The sequence below is a fragment of the Rattus rattus genome, chromosome 2 (genome assembly GCF_011064425.1).
Source record: "Rattus rattus isolate New Zealand chromosome 2, Rrattus_CSIRO_v1, whole genome shotgun sequence".
In the NCBI taxonomy this organism is placed as follows: domain Eukaryota; kingdom Metazoa; phylum Chordata; class Mammalia; order Rodentia; family Muridae; genus Rattus; species Rattus rattus.
Window position 1 is genome coordinate 155190012 of NC_046155.1, and position 23875 is coordinate 155213886.

General features: G+C 52.3%; 1 protein-coding gene across 1 annotated transcript in view; it reads right to left on the reverse strand.

The window, feature by feature from the left end:
* Nucleotides 1-23875, reverse strand: part of Shank1 (SH3 and multiple ankyrin repeat domains 1) — a 47016-nt gene that overhangs the window by 20555 nt on the left and 2586 nt on the right. The window contains 12 exon segments of the mRNA XM_032893776.1: nt 5680-5706; nt 6121-6196; nt 6337-6450; nt 11566-11759; nt 12502-12628; nt 12631-12831; nt 13084-13150; nt 13395-13472; nt 18919-19035; nt 19415-19582; nt 22184-22335; nt 22552-22660. Coding sequence (XP_032749667.1) covers nt 5680-5706; nt 6121-6196; nt 6337-6450; nt 11566-11759; nt 12502-12628; nt 12631-12831; nt 13084-13150; nt 13395-13472; nt 18919-19035; nt 19415-19582; nt 22184-22335; nt 22552-22660 — 1430 coding nt within the window.

Here is a 23875-nt window from a genome sequence, read left to right on the forward strand (position 1 = left end):
ACAGTGCCCTTCAGGCTCCCCCTTTATACCCCACCAAGGCAAAGTCACTTTTAGTCATTTATGCCTGCCTGCCACCCTTACCTTCCCCGTGTTCTGAAATCAATCTCTTCCTCCCTCCCTCTTCTTCTCTCCCTCCCTCTCTCCCTCCCCCCCTCCAGCCCAGGCTGGTCTACTCATTACAATTCTCTTGATTCAGCCTCCCCAGTGTTGGGGTGATGATGTGAGCCATCATCAAACCCTGCAATCTCTTCCAGCCCCAGCTCTACACACGAGCCTTCTCCCAAGTATCTTGCCCTCAGCTACAAGCAAGTCTCTTGTTCGTATGCTGAAGCCAAGTGCTTGCTTCTGGCATTGAAAACCCTTTGCAACACTCACTGGGTTATCTCCTTCCTCAGAGCCAGTCCAAGAAGACGGCATAAATACCACTCATTCCCATTTTACAGGTAAGTAAGTCAGGCACAGAAAGATTAAGAAACTTTCCAGCGACACGGTATCATTGTTTTCCAGATAGGGTTCCCTGTGGAGCTCTGGCTGTCCTGGAACTCACCGTGTAGACAAGATTGGCCTCGAGCTCACAAAGATCTATCTGCCTTCCTCTGCCTCCCTATCTGTCAGCCTCCTGAATGCTGGAATTCAAGGTGTGCACTGTTATGCTTGGCTGATAAGTAACATTCTTCAACACCCAAGAAAATATCTGGGTAACTAAAGGTACAATTCCTTCCACATCACACCACCCAAGTACCTCAGACACATGGTTTACCCCAGAGTTCAGCAGAGACCCCTGTGCTGGCTAGTCTTACGTCAACTTGACAAACGAGAGTTATGTGGAAGGAGGGAGCCTGGCATCTCATAACTACCCACTGATGGGGAAGGCCCAGCCTATGGCGGGGGACGTCCCTGAGCTGAAGGTCCTGGATTCTATAAGAAAGCAGGATGAACAAGGTCAATAAGCAGCACCCCTCCATGGCCTCTGCATCAGCTCCTGCCTCCAGGATTCTTCTCTGCTTGAGTTCCTGTCCTGACTTCCTACAATAATGAACAGTGCTGGGGAAGTGTTAAGCTGAATAAACCCTTTCCTCCCCAACTTGCTTCTTGATCATGGTGTTTTGTTGCAGCAATAGAAACCCTAGCTAAGACAACCCCCAACTGTCCCTCTAGCCTCTGGAGTTTATCCTAACTTCTGCCAGTCACACAAGGAACCCATCAAGATCCATGCAATGCCAACTACTCTTTGGGTCATTTAATACTTAAGTCCTTACAACACTCCTGGAAGGGACTGTGAGTGTTCCCATCTTTAATGCTAGGTTAACTGAGGCACAGAGCAAGGGCCTGTTCAAGATCTTATACCAGCTAGAATTGTCAAGACCAGAAGCTGGTTGCTCCCCGCCCCCCAAACCACAGACCCCAGTAGCACCCTCCGTTACCACTGGGCCCTCTCATATGGACCCCAGAATGCTGCAGAAGTATCTATTTCCATAACTCATACTGTGTATGCCTCTGCCAGATGTGGTACTCCCATCCCCAAATGTCCTACTTGCTCTCCTGTCTCTCAGCTTCCTGCCGATGCCTCAGTCCTTCCTCCCTGTGAGCCTCCTTCCTGTTTTTTGTCTCACTGCACACCTTCCTTTTATTCCCATGTCTCCCAAAACTATCCCGTCAGTCAGCCAGTCTGAGGATGCCCTTAGGATATACCAGGAGACCACCCGGGCACTCAGTCATCCCTTCTTTTAAGTGACCTCTTCATATGTCTGCCACCTCCTCACCCCTGTCTGCCTTCTCTCCAAAATCCCTGGCCCTCATTCTCTTGTCTCCTGTACAGAGAAGCTCATAGTGTCCCCCAATAACACCCACGCTCCTTTCACACCGCCTGCCCACTACGGAGAGCTCTTTCTCCTTTGGGGATGAGAAGCTTGCCCTGCAGACCATGCTCGTTTTTCCTAGCAGCCTCTTCAGCTCACATTCCTTGCATACACCAGGCTGAGGTGCCGGCTGGGTCCCCGCCCCCCAATCCTCTTCCTACTGCCGGTCTTCCATTCTCACCCCAGCACCTTTCTTGGCACCCAGAACCCGCAAACGCCATTACCCAACCCCTCTCCAGCACCCACGCGTCCCATTTCCCCTCTACCCAGCAACCCCCTTTGCACCACCACCCCCGCTCCCTCTGAGTCCATCACAGCACCACCGTTCGCGGTGCGGACTACCTGCCCATGAGGAGCTGGCACCATGTCCTTCCCCAGGCCATCCCGCCGTGTCCCAGAGAAGGTCTCCAGGGCTTGCTGGTTCCCTCATGGAGACTGCGGCGCGACCGCTCCCCACCCCCACCCCAGGTCCCTCTTGCCCACTCAGGATGCCACAGCCTGGAGCCGGCTGCCATCCACAGTGCATTCTCCAGTCCTCGTTCCCTCCCTGTGTTCCCATCTCGGCGGGCCTCTCCGCGGCCTGCACAGGGCCCCCGCATGCAAGAAAGCCAGCCCCTGTCCCCATGCTGAGAACAGCACACAGGCAGGTGCCAGAGCCCCATGCAGAAGCTTGGCGAGGTTCAGCCCACGTGCCCCCATCCCCGCAGAGGGCAGAACCTCGGGGTCCAGGGTCGATCCTCCCCATGCACAGACTCCTGGGGAGGGCACGGAGCAGGGCACGCAGGGACAGAAACACAGAGCAAACTGGGGGGAGGGGGAGGGGAGGGGAAGAGGGGGCAGGCCAGGCCTAGGAGGCTGGGTCTTGGGAAACACAGCCGCAGTCTCTGGGACAGATGCACTCTATCACACACGTGTGCGCGCACGCACACAGACACACACAGGCGCACATACACGCACAGTCCCCAGACAGCCTCGCTATGGCTCCAAATCACACAGAGACAGACACCCCCACGCAGGGACACACAGATGGACATAGGTGGGGGGTGGGCTGGGAGCCCACAGCCTCCCCATTTCTGTCTGTCTCTCACACCCGCAGGCGGTCATACGCACACACATCATTGACACACGCACAGCCGCACAGTGACACGCAGCGGAAAAAGAGGAGGGGAGGGAAGGCCGGGGGCGGGATGCCTGTGTGATGGAGGTGTGTGTGTGGGGGGACAGACTGTGAATGGGAGACAGGGAGTATGAATGGGGGGACTTGCTGACTCTAGGAAGAGGGGCGGGGATGCAAAGGATTGGAGGGATAGGGGGCCTGGGGTATCTGTTTGGGGGCCCTGGGGAAGTACTCCTTAGGGTAGGGGAGTTAGGGGTGCCAAAAAGGGCAAGAGTGGGTTGCAGAGTACAGCTGTAGTGGGGTCCTTTCGTAGGGTTTCGAGGGGAGGCAAAAGTCTTGGTGAATAGCAGAGGAGGCCCTGGAGCAGGGTCTGAAGCCCAGGAAGGAGGGAGGTGGAAGAGAACCGGGTTGCTGAGATGCTGAGAGAGGGTCTGGAAGGGCTCAGGCCTAGGGAAGGGAGGCTACGAGGAGGACACCGGACAGGTCTGGGGAGCCCTAAACGCACGGAGGGTCGTGCGGGGGGACGAGCGGGCGGTGCGCCGTTACCTGTAAATGTACCAGACGCTGCGCCTCCGGGGCCCCAGCGCGGGCCAGCTGGAGGATAGCGCAGGGGGCGGTTGGGGCAGGGCGCCCCCGCCGGGGCCACCCCCGACCGCAGACAAAGCCATCGCCACCGCGGCCCGGCCCCTGCCGGGTCCCGATCCGGGCCGCCCGCCACCACCGCGGCCGCCGTCGCCGCCGCCGCCGCGTCCCTGCTCGGCTGAACCCCCGTGTCCGGGCCCCCAGGCCCCGCCTCATGCTGACCCGCGCCGGGAGGGGGGAGGGGCCGGGGGAGGGGGCGCGCACCCCCCCTCGGGAGGGCGGGCAGCCCCGGGGGGCTCACATGCCGCGGGGGGCGCGCGGGGGACAGCGCATGGCTGAGGCTCCAGCACCGCGGACAGCTCCAGAGGCGGCAGCGGCCCCGCGTTAACCCCTTGGCGTCCTGCGCCGGGCAGCCGGACGGAGGGGGGACGGGCGGGGGAGGGTAACGCGGGGGCCCCTTTGGCGGGAGGAGGGGGAGGGGCAAGGCTTGGGGAGGGGGAGGGAGTCACTTCCGGTCTGTCCCCCCCAATCCATACTCCCCCCTTTCCAGAGTCCTCTCCGCGCAGGTGCAGAGAGAGAGAGAGAGAGAGAGAGCCAGAGAGCGGGAGCGCGGGGAGAAGGACGCAGCGCCACACATCATATAAGATGGCACGCCATCGCGTGCGGGGACGCGCAGACAGACAGAACCACACTTTCAGGACAAGGGACACCCAAGGGTGAGAGAGGTAGACCCCTCCCCAAGAGATGGCAAATAGCCCACCCTCAGTGCAGACAGACACACAGCTCATCCCCAAAATAGTAGGGAAAGGCAGGGTGAAGGGGTGGGGTGGGGGGAACCAAGACATTCAACTGGGACCAAGAACACTGAAACAGAGTAGTGAGGGGACACATATACCACAACTCATCAGAGAGCAGTGGACCCCCACTGCACCCCCAAGGCAGAAGGAGTGCGGTGGCACATGGTGGCACACACTCTGGTGTAGGAACACAGGCAAACAGGGCTCAGCTCCAGCTGAGATGCTAAGGACCAACAGTAAGATGCAAGGTGTGAGCAGGCAAGCTAAGTCACTGCAGACGGGGCCAGGTAGAGCGGAGGGAAGAAGGTACGACTGAATGGGCTTGGGCATACCTCAGCCCTAGGAGAGTGGGGGTGGGGGGCGGAGAACAGAAAGAGCAAGACAGGATAAGGAAAGGTGGATGGAGTCTGGGGTTGAAGACACCTCTCCCCACTCAGTCTTTGGAGAGAATGATACCTCCCTAAGACCAGGCAGGCCCAGGTGAGCACCCCCAGAGAGAGGCTGACTTGGGGTAGAGGGAGTCTCCATACTCACCAGGGCCCAGAGCCAGAGACGTACCCCGTGAACAGGCACAAGATGATTCGCCTCAGACCCTGGGGCACAGGGTGGCTGGCACCCAAGCCCCACCCTGTCAACAACCACCCATTCCTTTCTCCTCCCCCAACCCAGACCTTTCCCCCACTGGCCAGAACACAGACACAGGTTTGGATACATTTAATGGAGGGATACTGTGAACAGGGAGACCCTTCCCTGGATTGGGGTGGGATGGGGTGGCAGAGGAGGGTGTCATCTGTTAGACCTTGGATTATGATATTCCTTCCCCAGAGCACAACTCTGTGGCCCTGGATTCATCCCCTCCTCTGCCCTTCCCTCCCTCAGCACTCCAGGTTCTGGATTCCAGACCAATCATAGAAGAGAAGACATACGCACACTGGGGCCACCAAAGAACACACAGTGACACGGGGCGTGTAGAGAGATCTGTCACCTGTGCACGTGTGAGCAGACACATGGGCCTCTCTGGCAGTGCTTGCCCACAGTCAGAGAAGCGCACGTGTTGCAAAGCCAGCCACGCAGTCAACACCGACACAAATGCACCCATAATGCACTGAGGGCTGCAGCACACAGCTTTCCTTAGGGTTATTTACAGTGATCCGACTGAGGGCCTTCTGCCCATACATGCACGTGGATGCGTCATGCACACTGGTATAGACACGTCCACACGCTGGGACTCCTCAACTCTGGTCATGCACACATACACCTTCTCATCCCCCATAGACAAGCATCCCATCCTGGCCCAATCCCCACCCTACCCCGCCCCTCTCACCTCCCTGAGTCAATCCCATCGATCAGACTTCAGAAGCAAGTCAGCCAGCAGCCAAGGAGGGGACAGGTGTCAGTGTGCCCCTCTCTCTGTCCCCACCCATGGGGTCCTGTGGGTTCCACCTGCCCCACCCCCCCGCTGGTATGACATACAGGGTGTACATATGTCCAACAGCATGAGACTGCACACAGACAGGGAAACAGGAAGGAGACCAGGGCTTCTAACTAGCCCCCACACAAGAACCCAGGGCCCCAGACACACCCAACCCACATTAGATGGTCTCAGTGGCTGCCAGAGGCGGATTTGGGACTGGGCTGTTGCTACATTAGTGGAATTCTGCCTCCTCTGGGCTTTCAAGTTGACCAAGATGAGAAACGGGCTTAAAGTGTGCAGTGTGAAGGGAGCTGGGAGAGGTGGGGCACCTAAGGGTGTGAGGACATTTACCTTGGGGCATCGAAGCTGTCGTAAGAGCCCACTGTGTAATGCCTGAAGAGTCTCTTTGCCTTGTCACTTCGGCTTTCTGCAGGGACATAAAGCCTTGGTCCCTCACTTTGTAAACAGCAAGCTCAAGCCTACTCCCAGACCTCTGCATGCTACTCCTGTCGGGCGGCAGGAGGGATGGGAAGATTGCAGGGTGCGACGGAGAAGGTTCCTTGTTACCTTGTCTTCCCTCCTGGGAACGGTTTGCCACCTCTTCTAGGCAGTCAGAAGGGAACCAGCCAACTCGACCTTTGACCTGGCCTTCCCAGAAGCCTCCTTCCCCGATGCTGAGCACTGGATGGGACAGTGGGAACAGAGAAATGTTTTGAGTTGTCTTTTTCCTTTTCCTTTTCTTTTTCCTCTCTTCCCCCCACCTCCTCCTCTTTTTGTTCTCCCTCCTCCCCTGCCCCACTACACTTTTGAGACACGTTCTCCTGTATTCTAGGTTGGCTTTAAATTCACTTAAAGTTGACCATGACCTTGCACTTTGCACCCACATTCTTTCACCTCATCAGTGCTGGGCTGACAGTATGCACCCCAGAGCCAGTTACGCAGTGCTGGGGATCGAACCCAGGGCTAAGCCCTTTGACAACTGAACTCCAGGCCCTTCTTGAGGTTTCTAGGCTTCTCTTTTGCTCCCAACACACTTGGTGCACACTGTCCTGTTATCCCAACACCCAAAGATATCCTTAAGATATGTTTGAAGTACGAGCACTGAGTCCTCTTCCAGGGGACCTGGATTCGATTCCCAGTAAACACATGGCAGCTCACAGCTATCTGCGGCTCCAGCTCCAGGGGCTAACAATGGTGCATAGACACACACAGGCCAAAGGTTCATACACGCAACATTGAAGAAAAAAAAAAACAACTCAAAAAGAAACAACTGGTGCAGGATTTGTGTATGTGATTTCAAGGCTAGCCTAGGCCATATCACAAAACCCTCTCAAAACTCAAAACAAAACCTTAGGATTGGAGGTGGTGGGATGACGCAGTGGGTAGAATGCTTACTGTACGACCCTAAGGACCAGAGTTTGGATGTCAGCAGCTACGCTCAAACGAAAACTGGGCGTGGCCACGCACAACTTCAGCACTGCTGTTGGGAAACAGGAGCATCACTGGGGTTTGCTGACCGCTAGCCTAGCTCCGTCCAGGCCCAGTGAGAGATCTTGCCTTAAGGGAATAAGTCGGAGAGTGATACGGCAGGACACCCAGAGCCCTCTGAATGTGTGCACCTGTACAGAAGTGTGTGTATATCACACTCAAAACCCAAAACAAAACTGTTGTGGTGGTACACACCTATACCCCCAGGTATGGAGGCAGGGGGATGATGACTTTAACGTCATTCCCAGGACTTGAGAGTTCAAAGCCCGTCTGGGCTACAAGAGATGCTGCCTCAAGCAAAAGAAGGGAAGGTCTGAGAAATGGGGGAGACCATGATGGGGAGCCAAGTTGGGACACTCTTGCACGTGAACTTCCTTACTATAAGAGGAGCGTATCAGGTAGATTCTGGGTTCTGTGGCATGATCCTCCCTTGGTCCTTGTCCCTTCTGGTTACCACCCACAACCTAGTGGAGGTTTCCTTAAGTCCCCAAAGCCCCATGACTCGGGTGACTGCTCTGGAGATAGCTGTGTCCACTCCTACCCTTGCCACTCCCTCAAGTCTCTGCCTAGCTCCTCCCCCACTCTGCCCCTGTGGCCATAAGGATGCTAACAGCAACAGACACACTGTCTTTTCTGTATCTCCAGTATTCCCCAGCTGTTTCTGGGCACAAACGCTGAAGGCAAGCTGGGGTTGACAGCACAGGCCTGTCATCTAGCTTCTCAAGAGGCTGAGGCAGGAGGATTGAAAATTTAAGAGGTGCCTGGATTGCAGAGTGAGGTCAAAGCCAATCTTTGTGACTTAGTGAGATGCTGTCTCAGAAAGAAAAAGTGAAAGAAGGGCTAGGACTGTAGCTCAGTGGTAGAGCCCCTGCCTAGAATCCCCCAGTGAGGGGCTGGGGGCGTGGCTCAGTGGTAGAGCCCCTGCCTAGAATCCCCCAGTGAGGGACTGGGGGTGTGGCTCAGTGGTAGAGCCCCTGCCTAGAATCCCTCAGTAAGGAGGATTGGCCCTGAGAAACAACACCAAAGACTGACTTCTAGTTTCTACATGCATAAGCATACAACTCCATATACACATACACACAACACACACACACACACACACACACACACACACACACACACAAAGATGCGAGGACCACACTGAAAAGTCTCCACCATAGCTCAGATGACACAGAAGTCGCCGTGAGGCTCCTCGACACTTCTCCCTGCATACCTTCCCCTGAAGATATGGGGTAATGACACAAGCAAAAGCCCCATATCACAGATGAGACAGAGGGCATCCAGGGATCTGGGCTCTCAGTTGGGTCTACCATGCCTGACTGCTTGGGCTTGAGATCAATCATTTGCTCATGAAAAACCTACTAAGTGCTGATCAAGTGTCAAGTACCAGGACAGACACATTTGGACACAACCCATGTGGTTCCTGCCCTAGAAGAGCTTCCAGACTAGCAGCCCTTAGAAGAACACCTATAGTGATCAAGGGGACAGAAGAGGCTGGGCAGCACATGCCTTTAATCCTGACATTCCAGAGGCTGATACAGGAGGATTGCTATAAGTCTAAAATCAACCTTGTCTACACAGTGAGTCCTCAGTTAACTACATAGCGAGATACCTTGTCTCAAACAAATAGGAAGGTGGGGCTTGGAGAGATGGCTCAGAGGTTAAGAGCACTGGCTGCTCTTGCAAAGGACCCAGGTTCTATTCTCAGCATCCACATGGTGGCTCACAACCATCAGTGACTTCAATCCCAGCATATCTGGTGCGCTCTTTTGACTTCCATAGCATTGGGCATACACATGGTACACATACATTCATGTAGACAAAGCATGCATACATATAAACTAAAACTATTATTTAAAAAAGAGTGGAGGTGGACGTGAAGGCAGCCCAGCTGTGACATCTCTCACCCCATTGACTTCCAGGGTTGATTTGGACGATCTGGCTGGCTTGGCTGGTTAGGCAGATGTCCCTTTCCTTCCTCACTACTCTATGTGCATCCCTTGAAGTGTGCACTCAGTCTAGGAGAATGGCCTTCCCGCACAGAGGAGAGCCATTCTTCAATCAAGGGTATGTGAATATTTGAAAGCCCCTGCTAGAGCCTCCAAACAAGCTCTCAGAAATGGAAGGAGGGCCAGAGAGATGGCTCAGTAGTTAGGAACATTTGTGCACAATCATTAGGACCAGAGTTCAGGACCGAGCAGGCATGTAACAAGCTGGGTGTCCTATGCATGCCTATAGTCCCAGTTCTAAGATGGGTGGAGTCAGTGGGGCTCTCTGCCTCAAAGAAATAGGCAGACAGTGGTCTCCACATTCACCCAGGCATATCACACACACACACACACACACACACACACACACACACACACACACACAAATGCATGCATGCACACACACATATACAAACAAAAAATAAAATCCCCACCATTTTAATGAGGGAATGGACAGAAAATGGTGTTTGGAGAAAGGCCAGATGACAGTACGTGAACTGAATGGACAAGACATCCAGATATCCCTATAACCTGAAGCACTCTAGTAGCTGAGGATACAAAGAGACCATGGAAGAGTTTTCTACATAAATGTACAGAATGTTTGAAACCAAAACATGCTAGTTCATCTATACCATCCTGGCACTCAGGGGGCTACGGCAAGAAGACTGTTGCCAGTTTAGGCGAGTCTTGGTTACAGAGTGAGTTCAAGGCCATGCTGGCCTATAATGTGAGACCCTACCTCAAGACTGATATGTACACAGATTGCTAAAAATACAAATAAGTAGATAGATATATAATGGATTGATAGATACATAATGTAGATAAATCTAACATAGATTGTAGGATCGATTAAAAGATACATGAGACATACAGACGTGATAGATAACAGATAGACACACAACATACACACATACATACACATACACATACATACACACATACACACAGACATAGACACACACAGACACACACACAGACACACACATGCACACACATACACACATGCACATACACACATGAACACACACATATACACACATGCATACACACACACACACACACACACACACACACACACACACACCATCGACCTTCCTATCCTTGCCTTCTATAGGATCATAGACAACTGAGCCCTGCAAAAGATCCAAGTTGCCAGATGAGGGCCTCTAAAATCCGGGGAGGTCTTCCTCATATCTATGTCCTCTGGGAGAACCCTCCTTGTTTGTCCAGTCATCTCTGGTCTGTCTCTGAGTGCTTCTGAGGAAGAAGACTGGCTCTCAGGCAGTATCCAAAGCCTGAGCCTAAGAGACTTGGTGACTTTCATGATTCTCTCTAGAGTCTCATTCTAAAGACAGTGAAGCTGGGGTTCAGAGAAGTTGGCTTCTAGAACTCTTTCCTCTAAGTGGGGGGGGGTGAAGCTTCGAGCACAGACAATCTGCTGCTCAACTACTGTACTGCAGAGCTCCTGGGTGGACTGGAATCTGGCAGAACCTATCCGGTTTGCTCTGGATATTACTGCCTTCAGCGTGGACCTCCAAGGCACCCATTTACCCAGGAACACACACTGCCCATGCTTTGAAGGTTGCAGGTCATGTGCTACGGTCACTGTCCTCCAGGGAGAAGGCCAGGCATTGTCACTTGTCATTCTGGTAGCTAGGAGGTAGAGGCAGGACAACCAGAAAGAAGCACAAGGTGAACTTGCATTAATCAGCGAGTTTGAGAAGAGCTTGGGCAACATGAGACCATGCCTCAAAAGGAAAAGCTCCAAGAGCTGAGAAAATGGCCCAGGAGATGAAAGGCCTGCTCTGCAAGCACAAGGACTTGAATTTGGATCCCCAGAATCCATATAAAAGGCCAGGTGTGGCTGTGAGAGTCTGTAACTCCAGCACAGGGAAGCAGAGAAAGGTGGGTTCTTGGAGCTTGCTAGGTAGCTTGGTTGAGTTAATGAACTCCAGGTTTATCAAGAGGCACTCCCTCAAAAACAAAAACAAACAAACAAAAAAAAAAACCAAAAAAAAGGGGGGGAGGGTGACTGAGGATGTCAACCTCTGGCCTCCCCATACACACTACACACATGCACAAACACCAGCATACACGTGCCCACACACATTCAAGCACTCATGCGCACATGTGACAATCCATCCTCCAATGCTTAGCTCCCTCTTCCTCTTGACATTGTACCATATGCTGCCTCCCTCTTCTCCAAGCCAAGAGGGACCTCTCAGGGGTCTTTAAAGTCCCCAGAGTGCATAGGACACCACAGGAGGTCTTTGAGCTTCCCTCCCCCTCCCCCTGTCCCAACCGGGTCCCACTCTGTCACCTTTGATCTTTTCGCCTTTACTCAGAGAGATCTCCCCTTCGCCTTGCGCCTGGTATGACTTCACCGCCATGAAGGAGCGTCCAGGTACCGCTGAATAGAGCTTCCTACGTCTGCCTCTGCTACCCAGGGAGCCCCCAGGGCCCCCTGAGCCCCCAGTTCCCCCAGCCGGCCCATCTCGGGGTGTCCCGCTGGAGCTGCATACACAGAAGTTGTGAGAGGCAGGGGAGAGTGGAGGGACAAGGCACTTCTGGAGGGACAGGGGTCCTTGGATGGAAGGAAGGCAGAGCGTCAGGGCGGGGACAGGGATTGAGTGTTTTCCAAGCTCTGGTGTCCTTGGGAGACCAGATGCACCCCCCATTCCCGTTTTAAGGCTCCTGGCTCCACCCCTCCCACGGTCTGCAAGTACAGCCTGATTCAGCTTCCTGAAGCTGCGCTGATACATCCCCCAGCTCAGGAGCCTTCAGTGACTCCTAGCTTCCTCCTGGGGCAGGTCCAGAGGCCACAGCCAACTGTTCCCAGCCTTCTCCACTTCTTGGGACCTGGGACAGGCCACCCTCTCTTCCTGACATCCTTACTGCAGAACGGCCCCCTCCCCTGTCCTCTCAGCTTCCAGTTTCCCTTCCCTGGACTCGTGCACAGCCTTGTACGTTACTTCCAAAGTCCACGCCCATCCCAAGTCCCTATTCCTGCTCTTTCCTCTCTCTCTCCCTGCTATCTGTCTGTGCCCTTAGCTTGCAGCTTTTTCTTCTAGTGTTCTATCTCACCCACGCCAGGAGTGAGGCCAGGTACCCCCTAACGCCTTTATTTTGCTCATGAGACAATTACAGCTGCAGGTAGGTATGGGATCCACCACTCTTGGGACGGAAAGTGGGCTGGCTGTGTAGGGGCTAGAATGGCTGGTTTGGGGGGCGGGGAGCGGGACGTAGTCCTGCCTACCTGGGTCGGCCTCGAGGTTGTCTCTTGGCATCTTCAGGATGTCTCCCCCGGGATGGGGAGCGTGCCCGGGCACCTCGGGGGCTGCTGGCACTTCTGAGGGTCCCACTACTGAGCTTGGTGCTGGGGCCGAGGGCTGTGACTGGCCCTGGGGTCCTGAGGTAGGGCCAGGGGTCCCAGAGGATGAGGCCCCTGGGGCCGAAAACACCATCCAATCAGGCAGCGCCATGCTCGTGTCGCTGTTAGCCCGCAGCAGCGCTGGGGGTACAGTCAGCCCTGCGCCTGGGGGTCCCCGACGCCGGGCTGCATACTTGGGGGACTCCTGGAAGGGTACTGAGAGCGAACAGTAGTGGTCAGGGGCAGGCAGGTAGGATGAGGAAACAGAGGCAGGTGGGGACCATGAGGGTGGTGAGAGAGAAAGAAAGGTAGAGATGAGACAGTGAGGGTGGTGACCCGCCGAGTTATTCCCCCACAACTCCTCAGACATCTGTGTCCCATCCTGACACCCTTCAATCAGGTCACCAACTCTGTAATCCCCAATAGGAGGCCCCAGTTTCTCCCTTCCCCCAACTTCTTTTCACTCACCCACATCCTGTTCCCGATGGTTACGAATCAGTTCCCCCAGCTCAAAATTCCCAGCAATCACAGCCACCTGTAGGGGGTGAGGGATGCCAGGAGGATGCTCAGGAGAGAGCAAGGATGGGAAACATCTTGAATTCCTGTAACCCAGTCTTCCACTCACCACCCCGCCATCCACACCACTGACTCAACTGATCCTCTCCCTTCTCCCAGAACTTGTCCCCTTGCAGCGTTCCTCACGGCCAGTGCTTTTGGCCCCTGGTCCTCTGTGTTCCTCTCCCAGTCCCTGCACTGCTAATTAGCCCAGAACCACAGACCTGGAAGGGTGTCTGTCCGTTGTTATTTTTCACATCCTTGTTTGCTCCACGGTAAAGGAGGATCCTGGCACAGGTCTCCTGAGAGTGGCAGCCGGTGGTCCAGGAGGAAGGGAAAATTAATAGTAAGTCAGCCTGAGTAACAGCTGTGATGCTGGGGTCTTCAGAAATGCTCTGACCTAAAGCAGCACTACCTGGGACTGCAGCCCCTCAACGATATAGCTCACTCTTTAAATGTGGCTGATGGGAGGAGAGATGGACTATGTGTATAAAACACACTGGGAAGCTAGGCCTGGTGGTTCCCATCTGCCATCCTGGTTTACTTCAGAGCCTGAGGCAGGAGGATTGCAAGGTCCAGGCCAGTGTGGGCGACTTAGCAAAATGCTGTCTCAAGATAAAAAGTGAGCTTACGATGTAGTCCAGTTGCAGGCCTCTGCCTAGAGTCCCCCAGTGAGGGACTGGGGAAATGGCTCAGTGTAGGGTGCCTGCCTAACACATGCAAGTTCTGGGTCCAACAAAATGTATAAATAAACACAGAGTTTCAAGGACTTAGGGTGCAAAAATGTATCTCTAGTAATTTATGTTGATTTCATATTGCAGTGATAATATTTGTAGAAACATCGGGTTACATCGAATCTGCTGCAGACACAAATGTTGCCTGCTTCTTTCCCCTTACTGATGACTGCTGCATTGAAGAGAGGCAGCTAACCTTTTTCTAAGGGACAGTTTGGGGCAGGAGAGGTCTGAGCTGGGGTTGGGGATACTGTTCTCTCTACCCTGTGAGGTGCTGAGTATCTCTCCTCTCTACCATCAGATTCCAGAAGTTGTCTCCTGCTAAGGTGGTTGGGCTCCAGATGTGGCTGAGCAAAGCACTTCTGAGTTCTTTGAAGGGCTTCTTGCTTGTGTGTCAGAAGGGAACTCGCCAAGTGAGTCTCCGGGCAGAAATCACTGTGGTTATCTCACAGAAGAGGAAACGAAGCTCTCTGCACTGTTCAAGGTCATGTGGCTCGTGAAGGATTGACCTCAGATTCCATTCCAGGTCTGTATTTGTGCATGCGTGTCTGTGTGTGGAAACAGTGTGAATGACGTGTGTATGTGCTTCTGTGAGTGATGATGCCCACACGGAGGTCAGGAGACAATGCTCTTTTCTACCTTGCTTGAGACAACGTCCCTTGTTTGATGCTACCTATGTCAGGCAAGTTGGTCCGTGAGTTTTGAGGGGGGAGTTCTTTGTCTCTGCTTGCCATCTCCCTATAGGAGACATGGGATCACATACTCATGCTGCCACAACTGTTTTTTCATGAGTTCTTGAGATTTGAACTTAGGTCCTCATGCTTGCATGCAAGTGCTTTTAAGCTCTGGACCGTCATCCCCAGTGCCCTAGATCTGTCTTAATTGCACTCTCTGCCAGACCTAGAAGGGATAGTACACACAATATAAAGGGTGGGGGGCCAGGTGGGAGATAATGGGGGGACATACACATCCCTATCTGTCACCTAGCACTACCCATCACTCTCTGAGCTAAACTAGGTTTCTGAAATGGCCCGAGGCCTCACCCGAACAACCCACTTGGCTAGCCCACTTCAACCTCAACACCTATCACATTCCCTTGCTCCAACCATGCTGGCTACTTCCTCCCATCACAGGCAGGCCTGTCTGCCTGAGACAGGGTCCCAGGATAGCCTGGACTCACTGTGCAATCCATGCTGGCCTCAAATGCGTGGCGATCTGCTTGCTCAGCCTGAGCGCTGACAGGAATTCATTCACATAGCCTTATCTCTCTCTGACCCTCTTGCATGGATAAGTGTGCTCTCTAAGCCAATATTAACCCATTTCCTTCAGAACACTGTGTGCCAACACATTCCATATTCTATGTTACCTGCTCTCTTCCATGTAGGTCACATAGAGGCACAGGTGCACAACACCAACCTCATCCAGCAGTGCCCAGCCTATAGGGTTTGCCCAGGAACACTTACTCAATGGCATCTGGCCTTTGTCTTGGCCTGAACGAACCTACATTGGCCTGCAGTTCCACTCTGGCTCCCTTGAATGTGAATTTTGAAGTGCCTCTTTATTATGCCTTCTACATAGGAACCCCGCTCAGTGTATACTTGCCCTCAATTCAGGTCTATTCTACAGGATGGGATCAAAAGGCCACATTGGTGCCTAAACCCTTGCAGCCAGTTACTGGAGCAAGCAGGGTATGAACCTGGCCTTCAGATCCCAGGGTTTGTCTGTCTAGGTCCGACTGCTAACATCACTTGCTGGATAACAAAGCAAGTCCCGTTTGTGTGCCGTGTGTAAGCATGTACAACCACACGCATGTACCACTTTATATTCCTATGCTGCCACATATGTATGTTTTTGCATGCTTTCATGCCCCCCACAGTCCACCTCGAGAGACATGGGGCTATAGTATGGTTCTCAAGCTCCCTAGTGTCTGACCAAGTTTAAATGTCCTAGTCTTAGTGAGGCGCTCCCTCCACTGTGCACCTGGAGAATCGCATGTTTATTTACAAACTAGCACTGATATCTTGGGGTATTTGTTTTAACATCCACCCGCTGAGAGCTTCCTTCACCTCCCTTGGGGTCAGCACCGTCTCTGATTCATCTCCTATCTCTAGTACCAAGCACATAGTAGGTGCTCGAGAAATACATTTAGAAGAGATGAAGAAGGAAGATGTGGAGCTGCCAATCAATATTCACTTGCCCAAGCCACTTAATTATTCATTCATTTGTTGAGTCATTCAATCTGTCAAAAACAGCAGCCACCTGTCAAGAGTTCTGAGCCCAGCACTGTGCATAGTTCTGCTGGAGATCCATCCACAGCTCCATCACTCATTCAATCTGTCATGCATTCATTCATCTGCTCACTGCACACATTGCAGTGAGGATTACTGTTTGTTGGAGCTCAGGACAGAGCAGTCTATGAGATTCTCTCCCCGCTCTTGAGAGAGAAACACGGTCTAGGACTGGACCGCCAGGGGCTACATGTACATACCGCAGGGCTAAGGGGACAGGCAGTGAAGGGTGAAGCTCAGACCTGGGCCAGATAGGCGTATGAATGGACAAACAGTATATAAATAGATAGAAGGATGGGTTCAGGGATGGATGCATAGACGTAAAAGAATTGCCATGTTCTGGGAGGTTGGGATAGAACCAGAATCTACCAGATTCTGTTCCACTAGGAGGTTTATAACCTAGAGAATCTGAGGATGGATGGATGGATGGATGGATGGATGGATGGATGGGTAGGTGGATGGGTATATGACTAGATGGATGGACAGATGGATGGACAGATGGATGGGTGGATGAGTAGATGAATGGATGGGTAGGTGGACTGGTATATGACTAGATGGATGGACAGATGGATGGATGTATTAGTGGATGGATGGACCAGTCAATGTGTAGATGAATGGATGGATAGATTGATTGGTGGTGGAGAGGAGGACAGATGGGTGGAAGGGTAGAGAAATGGGTGAGTGAGTGTGTGGATGAATAGATGCATTGGTAATGGATGAATGGGTGACTGGATGAATGAGAGGTGGCTAGGTGGTGAGTAGGTGGATGGATGAATGTATGGGCGGCTGGGTAGGTGGGTGAGTGTGTGGACCAATGGGTAGGTAGGTGGTGAATGGGTATATTGATGTGCCCACGGGCAGCTGGATGGCTAGAATGAACAGAGACGGGGATAGAAGTGGACGATGAACTCATATTTGCTAATCATCTTCTGGATCCGGTAGCAAGCAGAGTGTTCACCTGTTTGACCTTTTGTATGAGGGATATTCACGACTGACCCATTTCACAGATGACGGGGGCTAGTGGGGAAAAACTGAAGAAGGCAAGACAACACGCTCGTCTGGCTCTCTCTGGGGAATAGTGGCTGCTGTATAATTCTCTGCACTCAATTTTCCCTGCCCAGATGAATGCCCGCCTTCTGACCGCATCCTGGCAATTGACACTGATGATGATGCTAATAATAACAATTATTATCACGGCTGTCTTCTAGGGATGAATACTTAATGTACGCGACCACTCATCCCTTTCAATCAGCTGACGCGGCTCCCATTTCCGGGAGGACAAAGCCTCAGATGGTGGAAGGCACTCGTTCAGGTTCTTCCTGGGTGTGCGGGTGTGGGTGTGCGGAGCTGGGGCCTCTCTCTCTCTCTCTCTCTCTCTCTCTCTCTCTCTCTCTCTCTCTGTCAAGCACCTGCCTCGAGTCAGAGGTCCTGGCACAGAGGAGCGGTAGAGAAAGCAGCAGCGAGCGGGAAGGAAATGCCAGCACCATGTTGCTGGGTTTGAGGAACACCAGTCCTCCCTTGGCGCTGAGCATCCTGCTCGCTGCCACAAGGCGGCAATTGGATGCCCGCCACATCCCCAGCACTGGGAGTTCTCGGGAGGCAGAAGGGGCTAGGGCTGTTTTGGAAGACTTCCTGGAGGAAGAGGGGGGAGCAAATCAGCAGCATCCCAGCAGGTGCCGCCCTCCCTACCCCGAAGTCCCCCAAGCAGCTCTTCAAGGGCAAGAATCTTGGGGTGGGGAGCTGTAGCTCCAAAGGGCCTGGCTCACCTGGGGTCTCTTGGTACCCGGGTGGCAAAGGAGTCTCAGCTTCTGCTGGCAGCAGATCCACCTGGTGAGACCTTTGTCTCCTTGTTACAGCCCATCTCTTCCCAGAATTCCCCGAGAGGGACCCTCCCCACAACATTGAATTGCTTATCCCCAGGCTTCACTGTGCTCACAGCTCTGTCCCCTGCAAAGACTTAACGTGCCTGGCCTCTTGTCTTGTACGTAGCTTGTGCTCCCTTCCTGGAGCACTCTTTCCCACTCATCTGCCTCTGCTGTCCTGACATCCTTCAGAAGCCCACCTCCACTCAAGTCCAGACACGGCTCTCCAGGGAGCACAACCCTCCATAACTTTACTGGACACCAAGGATTAGAGCAGAAGCTCAGTATAAAGCTTGGAGCCAGACACAGGGAAAAGCTCATTAAACACGATGGGCAGATGGGTGGGTGATGACTGGAGAGATGATGGGTGGATGGGTGGATGGGTGGATGGATGGATGGATTGGTAGATGGAGAAATGAGTGATGGGTGGATGGATGGGTGGAAGATGGGTGGGTGGGTAGATATATGGATAAGTGAGTGCATCTACATGGATGTTGATTGGATGATGGATGTGTGAGTAGGTAGGTGGATGGATGGATGGATACGTAGATAGGTTTGTAGATGGGTGGGTGGATAGATGATAGATAAGTGGATGGATGGGTAGATGAGTTTGTAGACGTACTGATGAATGGGTGGGTGGGCAGATGAATGGATAAGTGGGTTGGATGAGTGGATGAATGAATGGGCAGATGGAGGAATACATGAGTGGATAGCAAGAAAGGTAGATGGACAGATAAATGGATGGATGAGTAGAAATGGTGAATGAACAAAGGTTGCAAGGAATAAGATGTTTGAATGGAGGGCTCTTGAACTGGTGTGAAGCATGTGCTTTTAAAGGGGCAAGTAGACAGTTCTTGGGCTGACCTTGTTGTAGAGAGCACAGATGTGCAGGGCCGTGTTTCCTGAGGCATTCTGGGCTCCAGGCTCAGCCCCATAGAAGAGCAGGTGTTCCAGGTGCTGAGAGTGCCCTCGTTGGCAGGCCTGAGGGTACAGGGAGTGCATGGGCCTGGTTAGACCTCATCTGAATCCAAGGCCCTCTTCCTTGAGGTCAGGAATCTCTGCATCCACATTCCCTTCTATTTTTTGGTTCCCATAGAGACCTATGATGTTAGCTTCCTGACTCTAAGCATTCAGTTACTCCACTGTATAAATACCCCAGGCTAGCCCTTCAGGTGAATCAAGCAACCAGCCTCTTCCATTTATCTATATTCCTGGAGCTCTTTCCACCTTTTCTTCTTTGAGTAAATTTCCTTCTTCTCTCTGTAAGAAAATCTGCCACCTCTTTCATATTCCAGCCCCTTGGATACTCAAAGTCCAGGTACACAAGCTCTCCCCAGGACTTGGGACTGAATCTGGATACCTGGTGGATTTCCTGCCAGCCGTTCTCATCTGCAATGCCCAGCTGGGCCCTGTTGTACAGAAGTAGCTCACAACAGCGGGGGTCTCCCCCAACCATAGCTGTGTGGAACAGGGGGGTCAGCCCTCGTCGATCCTTGTAGTTGGGGGAGCCCCCAAGGTCCAGAAGTGCCTAAGGAGGGACAGACAACTCAGGAAGGAAGGAAGGATAGGTGGTAGCCTTAGTTTCAAGGGGCTGGTAGGGAGGTAAGACTTGAATGACATATACAGGCTCATATCTGTCTCATTTCTGCTCCAATTTGTGTGTGTGTGTGTATATGTGTGTGTGTGTGTGTGCGCACATGCGCATGTATGTGTGTATGCTTGCACGTTCACGAATGTGCTCCCCTGTGTATGCTAGCACATAGAGAAGGCCAGGAACCAATGCTAATAGTCTTCTTCAATTGCTCTCCAATTTATTTTTTGAGATGGAGTCTCTCATTGAGCCTAGAGCTCGCTCACCAATCCAGATGGAATAGCTGGCTAGTGAGGCCCAGGGATCCTCCTGCCTCTACCTCCCTGGCACTGAGATTACAGGCACAGGCCACCACACTCTGCTTTTCTACTTGGGTGCTGGAGATTGAACTCAAGTTGTCATGCTTGCACAGACGCCACTGATGGCACCATTGCTCTGGCCCCTCTGAGAGTCCATAGACTCTGAGCCAGGCTTTGTCTCAATCTGCACTAGTCCTAGCCTTTAAGAACGATGAGAAGACAAGGCAGATGGTGTCGAACGACCCTCTCTCTCTGACATACAGCTCAACCTTTTCCTAGTGAGTGACTTTTGATGAGCCACTGGAGGGTGTCCACAACCATAGGCTTCTTAATTCATGGCATGGTTGTAGGGAAGACAGACAGAAGGATGGGGGTCTACATGATAAGAATGTCCCTGATCAAGTGTAGGGGCACTAGACAGACACCCAGAGAAGGAAGCCTGGGAAGGACAAGCATGAGGCGAACCAATATTGAACCGGCCTCCTGAGGGTGGAAGTTGTAGGGGAAAGAGAAGGGTGCAGAAGAGGGAGCAGTTTAAGCTTGTATAAGAACAAGTGTGACAGTTGTCCTTGTGCAGACAGCCCATAGCAGCCATGAGCAGTAGGACACTACAATGAACTGTCCCCAGTGGTGTCATCCAACACAGTGGCCACAGGGGGGCGATAAGTACCTGGCTGGCTGGTGCATCCAAGAAAATGTGATTTTAATTTTATTCCATTTTAATTAATTTAAAACTAAACGGCCTGTTGTGACCAGTGATTAAGGGACTTGATAGCAAAGATCTGAAACCACATGACAGACAGACAGACAGGCAGACACACACACACACACACACACACACAATATCCATTTATTCTGGCTATAAACAGCAATTGTTCATGCCAAGTGTTTGTGAAAAGAGGGGTCATCAGTGAACCGGGGCATCTGTGAATATGGCTGTGCCTCAGTCTTTGGAAGCAGCCTATCCTGACCTATGCCTAAAGAGGGATCAGTTGACCTGGTGGAGGCAGAAGAAAAAGAATATTTTAAGATAAGACTGCATGCGGGGGCTGGGGGATGGACAGCTCAGTTAGTAACGAGTTTGCCGTGTAAACATGAAGGCCCGAGTATGATCTCAATAATCCATGTAAAAAAGTGCAATCTCAACACCGGTGAGGCAGTGGCAGGTGTATCTCGGGGGCTTGCTGGTCAGTCAGCCTAACCGGGAGCCCTGAGTACCAGTGAAAGCCCCATTTGGAGAAATATGGTGGCTAGTTCCTGAGGCCTGGTGGCTGGGGTTATCCTCTGGCTGCCACACTTGCACATGCTTGCTCATAGGTGCACTTGTACTTGTATGTACACACACACACACACACACACACACACTGCACACTAATTTGTTCTGGGCATTTTGTGGGAAAAGAGGGTTAATTTGTTTGGGAAAGCACATTTTGTTTCTTTGTCAAGAGAGTTTCATGGTCTCATGCCGCCCTGTTAGCCTCAGATTCTCTCTCTCTCTCTCTCTCTCTCTCTCTCTCTCTCTCTCTCTCTCTCTCTCTCTCTCTGTGTTCAGATCTTGGCTATCAAGACCTTACACTCCTCACCCTCCTTCCTCTACCTCCCCAGTGCTGAGACACCAGGCTTGTGCCTCCACACCCAGTTTTTGGAAGGTGTGCTTTGCATCTTAGGTTCGAGAAGGGTCTGGATTTGTCTGTGAGAGAATGTGTGTGTTGGGAGGTGAAGTGCTGGGCTAGGAAGGATGAAGGGAGGGGCAGATTCAGGATGTGTTTGGAGACGGTCTCCAAGCAGCAGGAACTCATTTTTGTGTTTTAAGGCCCTTAAGGGTAGGTACTTAGGGAAGTCAGAGGTAGGGTGTGCGTTGGCTGGGCAGAGGGAAGGGGACATTCTGAGTGCTCAGGGAGGAAGAGTCAGCGGAGGGGGATTCTACCCGCCTCAGTCACAACCAACTTCTAGACTAAGCCGGAGTATCTGGAAGACCGACAATGGGAATTGTATATTTGTCAGTGCGTGGAAACAGACTTTGTGGTGGGAACAGAGAGGGACTGTTTGGGTGGGAGCAATGAGATAGGATACCATGTAACCTAGGCAGTCTTGAACCCCTGAGTGCTGGGATTACAGGTGTCTACAACAGACCTGACTAAAGGGGGATTCTTTTGAGCAGAAAGGAAGAGAGTAGGGTTGGAGAAATAAAAGGGAAAGGAGAAGGGGCCCCAGTGTCTGGGGACTACAGCAGCCTCACCGTGAGTGCCAGGCAGTGCCTAGCACATGCAGCTTTGTGCAGTGCTGTCATGCCATCCCGGGCCCTGAAGTCTATGTGCGCCCCGCCCAGGCACAGCGTCCGAATCACCTCTACTGAGCCTTCAGTCTGGGCCGCCAGGGTCAAAGGTGTCTCTGAAGGGCAAGAGAAGACCTTCAGAGGTGGGCCTTTTGCCTCCACTTCCAGTGCTTTTGGCCTTCACCTTTAGACTCTACCCCTGGCCTTCCAGCTCAGCCCCCAACAACCTTTGGTCTCTCAGTCTCACCTTCTGAGGTTGAGATGGTGTCCCCAGCCTCTCTACCCAATGCTGCTCCTCATCCCAGTCCTTCATGGCCCATACCCCTTCCTACCTCCTGAATCTGAGTCGTGGTAATTGGGGTCCAGCCCCTTGTCCAGCAGCCTCGCCACCTTGTCAGACGTCCCGAGCTGCACATATTCAAGGAACTTCTTCAACCCCGTCTAAATCAGGTATAAAGAAAGACAGGGGTGTCAGGGAGATCAGGGAGACTGAGCGAAGAAAGCCGAAGTCAGAGCCAGCAGTATCCAGGGGAAATACACAGCCAAGCCTTTGCAAAGGCAAAAAGGAAGTCTGGTGTGGTGGGGACACGTCATTCGACTCAACCTGGGCTCAGAGTCTTTCGAGACTATGTCTTAAAAGTAATGTCCTAAAGTAGAATGTAGCATGTTCATGTCATGGTTCACATGTGGAGGTCAACAAGCTAAGTAGAAGAGAGGTTTGAATGAAAAAGACCCCCAAAGGCTCACAGGGAACGGCATTACTGGAGTAGGTGTGGCCTTGTTGGGGGAGTGTGTCCCTGGGGATGTGAGGTCTCAGTACTCAAGCCAGGCTCAGCGGCTTACTCCCTCTTCCTGATGTCTGATGCAGACCTGGAACTCTCAGCTACTCTCCAGCATCATGAATGCCTGTGCTATGCTTCTTGCCATGATGAAAAGGGACTAAACCTCTGAAACTGGAAGCCAGCCATTATAAGATTATTTTTTCTTTATAAGAGTTGCTGTGGTCATGGTGTCTCTTCACGGCAATAAAATCTCTAAGAGAAAAGGAAACTATAAACTGTGTTGAAATCCATACTGATGACAGGTATTTTTTTTTCTTTTTTTTGGAGCTGGGGACCGAACCCAGGGCAGGGCCTTGCGCTTGCTAGGCAAGCGCTCTACCACTGAGCTAAATCCCCAACCCTGATGACAGGTATTCTTAAAGGGATGTATCCTTAATGTTACTGTTTTGATACACAATCTACCAGAAAGTAATTAAAACACCATGGTCTGGGGGTGGTGAGATGGCTCAGCGGTAAAGGTACTTGTGGCCAAACCTCCTGCTAACCTGAATTTGATTTTCCAGAACACCCATAGAGAAGGAGAAAACTGAGCTCTAGAAATTATCCTTTGACCTCCGCATGTGAGCCATGACATGAGCATTCCACCCTAACCCCGCCACCAGACACGTTCAGTAAGAAAGGAATAGACGTAATTTAAAAAAGATATTTATGGGGCTAGAGAGATGCCTTAAACTGTTAAGAGTGCTTACAGAGTTCAGTTCCCAGCACCCACCAATGGCAGGTTAATGCCAGCTTCTGGGCATCTAACATTTCTAGCTTCTTTGGGTGTCTGCATTCACATGTACATACCCTCCCCCCACACACATGCATGCAC